Source organism: Micromys minutus (genome assembly GCF_963924665.1).
Source record: "Micromys minutus genome assembly, chromosome: 2".
In the NCBI taxonomy this organism is placed as follows: domain Eukaryota; kingdom Metazoa; phylum Chordata; class Mammalia; order Rodentia; family Muridae; genus Micromys; species Micromys minutus.
In genome coordinates, this window is record NC_137971.1 from 70,349,999 (window position 1) to 70,357,979 (window position 7,981).

The following is a 7,981-nucleotide window of genomic DNA, read 5'->3' on the forward strand; positions in this document are numbered from 1 at the left end:
CTGGCTGTCCTGCCCTAGCTGGGTTAGAAAGAGCAGATGACTCAGTGAGGAGTGACCTCTATCACTAGAGGGTCAACTGTTGGCCCTGGCTTTTTAACCATGGCTTATCATTAGCCCTCTGCCCCTTCCCTGTCTCAGCCGGTCCCTTCCTGGATGTTGTGCTCAGAGTCATGGTCATGGTCACTGTGTGGTAGGTTGTCTTCTGCTATCAGCAGAGGGAAGTAGGGGCTCAGATTCCACATGGGTTCTGTTTCTTAGTGTGACCCTGAGTTCACCTCAGCTCCCCTGTGTCTCCACACAGGACCTCAGTCTGAGCTTCCCTGCACCACCAGGGCCCTCTGTCTGGGCTGTGGCTGGCGATTTTAATCAGAGCCAGGGTGTAGCCTGCCACTGGCTTACGGGTCAAGCCCAGTCCAGAGAGCAGCAGTTTCCAGGGAGGGCTAAAGTTTTGTTCCGGCAAAAGCAAACAGTTCTCTCACATTGATATGTCAGACACCTTCGGCAGGCAGGGAGGGGGGTATGGATAAATTCCAGAAAAGCAGTAGATTCCGAGTCATGGCAGACATTCAGAACAAACATTGAACTTTGAACTTGAACTTCCCAGACTCCAGAGAAGACTGGAGAGTCCACACTGAGGGAAGATATATTGCCTTATGCAGAGGGTCTTTTTGACTCCATTTCTGGTGCTCTTGGAGTTCTGATCCCACCCTTGGCACATTCACTACCCCTAGTCTATGTCTATGAACTAAAGTGCTGTCCAGATGAACTAAACCTTCCTAGTGGCCTGTTCATGCTTAAACGCAGGGTCTGCAGTCTCTACTTGTCACTGTCCCACCATCTGCTAGCTACCCACAGACCTCCTGGGTGCACCGCACTCCTTCTTCAGAAGACAGAGAAGGATCTCCCTCCATTCACAGGGTGGGCACGTCAGCTTGCCGCACCCACTAATCACTGGAGAGGTGTAGGCAGGGGGTTCCTTTCCTCTCGGTTCTATATTCATACAACTAGTAATCAGATCTGTAATCTAGGCACAAGGAGGAAGGAGATAGAGACACAGAGAGACAGAGTTCAGGGGAGGGAATGTTCTAGAATGACTAGTCAGAGAAATCCCATTACCAAACTTTCTGTGACATCGAAGGGTTTAGATAGTTTCTCCTTCTGTGGGTTGAAGTAACCAGAAAAGAAGGGAGGTGGGTATTTCGTTTAGTTCTAATGTACTTGATTCTGAGTGATCAAATATTTATCAGGCTCAAAATGCAGTGGATGGCGGCAGTGGATTACCGGAGTGTCCATTGTTCTGAGGCTGAGTGCTTCTGGGGAGGCCTTCCTTCCCCACAGCAGCCTGCTGGGTACTGCAAAGGTGCTTTTCCCCCTGGCGTCTCCATTGCAGGCCCAACTGAGATTTGAGGAGGTATAGTGGGTGTTTGGGTGATGTAGGGCCTCTGCACTGGAAGCAAGGCACAGGGCACAGTTGTGCAGGCGCAGGATTTGCCTTCACTTTTTCCTCCCAGTCTGCAGCAGGGGATCCCAGGTAACAGGCTAAACAGTTTATAATGCAGGCATGCAGATGTGGGGCTTGCAAACCAGGAGCTTTGCTAAGCTACATCTGTCCTGGCCAAAAAAAAAAAAAAAAAATCCCGGAAGCAGCCCAGCTGCCTACTCACGATTTTTCTGCTTTGCCGCCTGCTGGAGACAAATCTCATGCTCAAAGGCCTTCTTCCTCTTTCTCCCCTGAGTTGTTTCCATTTTCTCCTCTTTCCTGCAGACGTCTAGGATTCTGACCACATGTTTGGGTCCCGGTCACCTTTGCCTGTCAGAGGCCTGGATTTATAGAACCAACTGAGATCCTGGGGCCAGATCATTTCTTGTTGAGCTGAGGCTCAGGAGCAGCTAGGCCGTGCACTGCAGGTCTTCAGATCTGGGGGCTCACGTCTGTGCTTCTGTTTTAGCAGTTTCCCAGTGGTCGGTCTCATACATTTTCAAACAGCAAACACTTCTTGCACATCTAGGAGACTAGGAATCTGAAATCAGCCGTGGGCAGAGTCGGGGTCCCGATGAAGGGCCTAGAAGAGGAACTTGCGGTAGTCCCAGCTTCTGGTCAGTCCCTGCCCGTCACCTGCTCGTCACCTTTGGAGTTCGTAGGCTGTGCCCATGTCACTCCTGTTCTCTGTCACCGTTGTCAGACATCTTCCTTCTTTCTCAGCCTCTCTGTGTGTCCTGCCTCTTTGGATCTGGGTCCCCCACCCTGTAGGGTGATTTCAGCTTGATAGCTATCACCAGATCTGTTTCTAAATACGGTCCCATTTCGAGGTTCTAGGTAGAGATATATTGTTGAAGATGCCACTAACCTGCTGCCTTTACGACTATTCCTTTCCCTCTGACATATTTGTGATCAGGGGTTAAAATTTGGTACATTTTGAGATTAAATATTCAATCACTTAATGCTTATGGACAAGTTTCTGTGTCTAACTCTTTGCAAATCTTACTTCTCTCTCTCTCTCTCTCTCTCTCTCTCTCTCTCTCTCTTGGTTTTTTTCTTTGTTGTTTTTTTTTTTTTTTTTTTTTTTTTTCTGTTTTCCCATGTAAGTGAAGGCTGACCTGGAGCATGTGTGGCACAGGTTGGTCTTGAACTTACGATCCTCCTGCCTCTCCATTCCAAGCACTACTCATCATGTAGACTTTAACATGTACTTATTTCTTCAAGGGGCGGGGAGCACACATGCCATAGCACATATGTTAGAGCCAGGGCAGCTTACAGGAGTTGGTTCTCTCCTTCTACCACGTGGAGTGACAGCCACATGCGGTCAGCCTACCAGGCTTGAGTGTCAAGTGTCTTTACATCGGAAACCTCTCACTGGCCCCCAGACCTTATTTTTAATGACTGAATAGTGTTCTGCACACAGGGGCACACAGCAGGTTAGGTGTATGGGATGGAGAGGTAGGTAGTTTGCCAGGCTTGGCTTCCTGTCTGTCCCTTATGGGCTGACTTTTGTCCTGTCCCACTTTATATGAGGAAATCCTGACTTTTTTCTTTCTTTTTTTCTTTTCTTTTTTGGAAATTCTGACTTTACTGTCCTCTGGGATGTGGCTGTGTCTGGAGACGGGGGCTTAGAAAGGGTAATTAAGTTAAATGAGCTCATATGACTGGGCCCTGATCCAAAGTGACAAGTATTTTTTTCTTTACATTTTAAAGTAGTGTATGTGTACACGTGTGTTGTGTGTGTATTTGTGCATGTGTGTTATGTGTATGTGTGCACGTGTGTGGATGCATGTATGTTGTGTCTGTGTATGTGTGTGAAAAAGGCAACATATATGTATGTGGTGGTCAGAGGACAACTCTGAGGAGTTGTTTTTCTCTTTCCATGTTTATGTGAAGTCCGGAAATCAAATTCTAGGTAGCAGGCTCTCATGGCTAGTAGCCTCATCTGCCCGTCATCTGCTGGGCCATCTTGTGGGCCCTGTGTTCTTATACAACATACACAGGGATGGCCTGTGACACAGAGAGACACCCTGGAAGAAATCAGCTCTCTGTTAGTTTGACCTCAGAACCCGGCCTCCAGAACTATGGGGGAAAGTTGTCTCTGGTTCTGTTTCGCCAGAGAGTGGAACAGACCTTGCCATCCAGCGAGCGCTAGCCACAGGGCCCTGTTTTCTTCCTCTGTGAAGCCACAATCCCCAGGGCCTTGTGATAGTGTCATGGGAGAATGCTCTATCGGATGCCTGGAGTGTGTGGTCACAGGACCTCTCAGCAATGCTGGTCCTCACTTGAATGTCTGAAGAACACATGGGAAACACATGCTAGGCTCCTTCGTGGCTTTTACCCTGTGGTAGGCTGTCACTCCGGAAGGGCTCGTGGTCAGTCTCTGCATGCTCTTCACACATCACCCACGAGGGGCTCTATGGTGGATGTTCCCAGGGACACGCACTCCTAGGCTCGAACTTTGTCAGCAGCAGTGGGAAGCTGCTCTCTGCATGGATGTCATGCAGATATCCAGGAAGATGAAGTCTTCCTGGGCCTGCTGCCCACAGCGGCTTTCCAGTCCCTCTGGCACCCAGAGGAGACAAGAGACAGACATCTGGAAACCACAGCCCAAGGACTTGGGGGCTGGCTGGGCGTTTCACACCTGCCCACCACAGGGAAATGGCCCTTTGCCCTTGATAAATTTTGTGGTGGTGCCAGCAAGATGACTCAGTAGGTGGGAGCCTTTGTGACACAGACTTAAGTTGGATCCTTGGATCCTGTGGTGGAAGCAGAGAACCAGTTCCCCAGAGTTGCCCTCTGACGTAGGTACATGTGTGCCCACACTCCGGTCTTCTCTACCCAAACCCACAATAAGGAGACAAACACTTCATTGTGAGTTACCACGTGGATGCTGGGAATCGAACCTGGGTCATCTGCAAGATCAACAAGTGCTCTTAAGGGCTGAGCCAGCCATCTCTCCAGCCCATAAATGCTTAAAAAAAAAAAGTAGAATAGTTTACATTCAAGAGCTGAGTTGGTGGAGGAAAGAAAAGCCTGTGGCGTGTGAGTTTCAGCTCCAAATGAGGCAGCAGTCCTGATTCAGTCTCCCACCTCCGCACACCCTGGGTGCCCCAGCACACCCCGTCTCTTCTCTCTGAGGTGTGAGCCTCAGAGTTACAGAAGGCAAACAGGATACTCCTCTCCCACCCACAGAGGCTTCAGATGAGAGGCCCTACCTCTGCTTCTGGTGCTGGTTGGCTTTGCTAGGGACCTGAGGAAGTGACAGGCTTGGGGGCGGGCAGTGTATAGGGCTGCATGCCAGAGACCTAGGGAAGTGATAGAAAGGGGGTATAGGGATGCATGCAGGGACCCGGGGGAAGTGACAGAGGGAGAGGGTATAGGACTACATGCCAGGAAAGTTCTTCATAGAACTGGCTCCACTAGTCACACCTGGAGCACTTGTCCTGGATTCTGAGGCAGGTGAGCACATGTAATTTCCCCCTTGGGGGTCCATGTTCTTGAAAGACTGAAAGATGCCTAGTGGTGAAGGGGGCGGGTGATACCTGCTTAGCACATTTGTGGGAAACCTAGGGAGGAGAACCACATCTCTTATCCTTACCCTCCTCACCCTGCTGCTAAGTTATTTTTTAATTTCTGAGGTGTTATATTTTTTTTACAAAGTGATGTATCCAAACCCTAGCAAGTTATACTCACCTCTTAAAGATTACAAAATTGATACAAAATAGCTAACCACTCCGGAGCTTGGCTGAGAGGGGATATCTCTGGGGGACTAGCGGGCACAGGGGAATGGCAGGCACCGGTTGAACAGTTTATGGGCAGCTCAATGTGCCAAATGTTCCCTGAGGTGTAGTCTGCAAAATGGGAGGTTTGGTTCTCCTGCAGCCCTCTTGGGAGCATGAAGGCAAAAGATGGAAGGCTCCCACCCTTTCTGAAGAAACATCTCCAGTGCAGGTGTCCCAAGGCCCAGCCCCAGCATGTTTACAAGATATCAGAATGTTGCCACCTATTTGACAACCCCACCTGACAGTGAGTGGCAACTTGGAATATTTCACTTGGCCAGATTTGAGCTAGTCCAGTATCAGAAGGCACCCTGGTGTGCCTCGTGGCCCTTTAATCTAAAGGAAAGACAGACAGAGACAGTGACACAGAGAAAGAGAGAGAGAGAGAGAGAGAGAGAGAGAGAGAGAGAGAGAGAGAGAGAGAGAGAGAGGGAGGGAGGGAGGGAGGGAGGGAGGGAGGGAGAGAGAGAGAGAGAGACAGACAAACAGACAGACAGACAGACAGACAGACAGACAGACAGACAGACTATGCCTTGCAAAGATGACTCTCTACAGCAGCAGGGAATGTGCCCTTCCTTCCTTTCTCCACGTTGTAGGGTAAGGAAGCAAGCAGCAGTGGACCACATTCAGGGGATGTGGTCCAAAGACAGGAAGGAGGCTTCTGTGTGAGACAGCCCCTGGAGCGTGTGCCAGCAGGTGAAGCTCTCTCTAGCCCCAAGGACTTGGGCTCCATCAGGGGTCCCCTCAGCCCCAATGTACCTCAGAATCACTGCTTTCTAGAGACCTCAACCTGTCTGTCTGTGCAGGGCCTCTGCTGCTGACTCCCATTCTCTGTAACTGAGCCCTGGTCCCGGGCTTCTCCTGACAGAGATTGTGCGTACACTCCCTCCCTTGCCTTAGACACACCCCCTTTGTCTCTTGGCCTGGTAACAGGTTTGAGGTCTCCAATGCCACACTGACTGGGCTTATTCATTTATTTATTCTCAAGACAGGGTTCCTCTCTATAGCCCTGGCTGTCCTAGAACTTGCTCTGTGGACAAGGCTGGCCTCTACCTCATTAGATCTGCCTGACTAGATCTAAATATCAGGTTTTTAAAAGATTTTTTTTTCTGAGACAAGGTCTTATGTAGCTCAGACTGGACTCACATTCACTTTGTAGCCGAGGCTAAACTTGGACTCCTGGGGGCTGGAATTTACTGGCATGTGCCACAACACACAGCCAGAGAAGTTTCTTATCGGACCATGTGAGTCAAAGGTATGATTCAGGCTGTGTGCATCTAAACTTCTGTGGGAAAAGAGGATGTATTTGTACATGTGATTATCTAATCTATAGGCTATAATCTAATCCCTTGAGGCTATTACACGATGATCAATAACATACAGTAAGTCTGCCTTGCTCAGTACAGCCCTACACCAAGTGTTGTTACTGTTGTTCTCGTGTTCTTATCTGTGTGTGCACACGTGCGTGTCTGTCAGTATGGGCAGGTGCATGCCATGGCATGTGGGTGGAGGCTGGAGGACAACTTTTGAGAGTCAATTCTCTCTCTACTGTGGGTTCTGGGGATCGAACTCAGGTCATCAGGCTTCCGTGGCAAGCACTTTTACTTGCTGAGCCATCTCTTGGGTCCTACACTAGCATGGATTTGTGTGTGTGTGTGTGTGTGTGTGTGTGTGTGTGTGTGTGTGTGTGATTCTTCAGCCCATGGTCGGTGTTTGGCAGAGTGACTTATAGTCTGTGTTGGTGGCTGGCATCAGACTCTTCTCTTTCCTCTTTAGATCTTCAATCTCATGAAGTATGACAGCTACAGCCGCTTCTTGAAGTCTGACTTGTTTCTGAAGCATAAGCGGACCGAGGAAGAGGAAGAGGATCCTCCGGACGCCCAAACCGCAGCTAAGCGAGCCTCCAGAATCTACAACACATAAGCTGAACCCCTCACCCCCATGGAGCGGAGGGATGGACTTTCAGAACTGTTCAAGATGTCATTGCTTTGTTGTGTTTGAGGACTGAAGTGTGCAAGGCCTTCCCTCGGGATATGTATTTTATTAACTGTTTGCCCAGTAACTCCTGCATGATAGCTAATCTCCCCTTAAAAACAAAAGTAGCTTTGAAGTTTCAGTTCACAAAACCCATAAGATTCCTCCAACACTGGATACTCAGAGCCTTTAATCCTGATTAAAGCTCTCATGAGGCTACAGATGAAGTCTTTAGCCTCCTCTATTTTGTGACTTTCGCCCTGCCCTTCCTGCTTGGGCTTTGCGTGTCCACAGACCCTTTTGGCTAATGATCAAGTTGGTCTGACAATCACAGGGGTGGTGGGTATTGTTTATGGATTGTTCTGGGGTCAAATAGTTCTCGAGAGAAGTTCAGTATGTCTAAAGCAAATCTCTGACAGCTGCTAATGATCTAGGGGATCGAATGACCACATTAGCAAAAGGCTATTATTTCTCACGTGGGGGTCCTGGGTCCTTAATCTGTGGCATTTCAAGCAACACATATTTAAAGATCATCTCCACAGAAACACAGTCTCAGCCAGGGAGAAATCAAAAGAGAAACTGTCCATGGGTGATGGCTGCTCCGGGTGGTGTCTGTTAGGACCTCAGTGTTGATGGGCTGTCCCCTTCCCCTTCATTCACCGAGGGACAAACCAACCCTGTACCTTCTGCTGAAGGCTAGCCTGGTCTAATTATAAAGAAGCCCGATGCAGCTGGGTAGAGACTG

General features: G+C 49.2%; 1 protein-coding gene across 1 annotated transcript in view; it reads left to right on the forward strand.

The window, feature by feature from the left end:
* The window catches only part of RGS10 (regulator of G protein signaling 10), a 39,774-nt gene extending 32,379 nt beyond the window's left edge, over window positions 1–7,395 (forward strand). Inside the window, exon 5 of the mRNA XM_080913193.1 lies at window positions 7,039–7,395. Coding sequence (XP_080769319.1) covers window positions 7,039–7,185 — 147 coding nt within the window. The 3' untranslated portion in view covers window positions 7,186–7,395. The remainder of the gene's footprint in view (window positions 1–7,038) is intronic.
* Window positions 7,396–7,981: the final 586 nt, after the last annotated feature.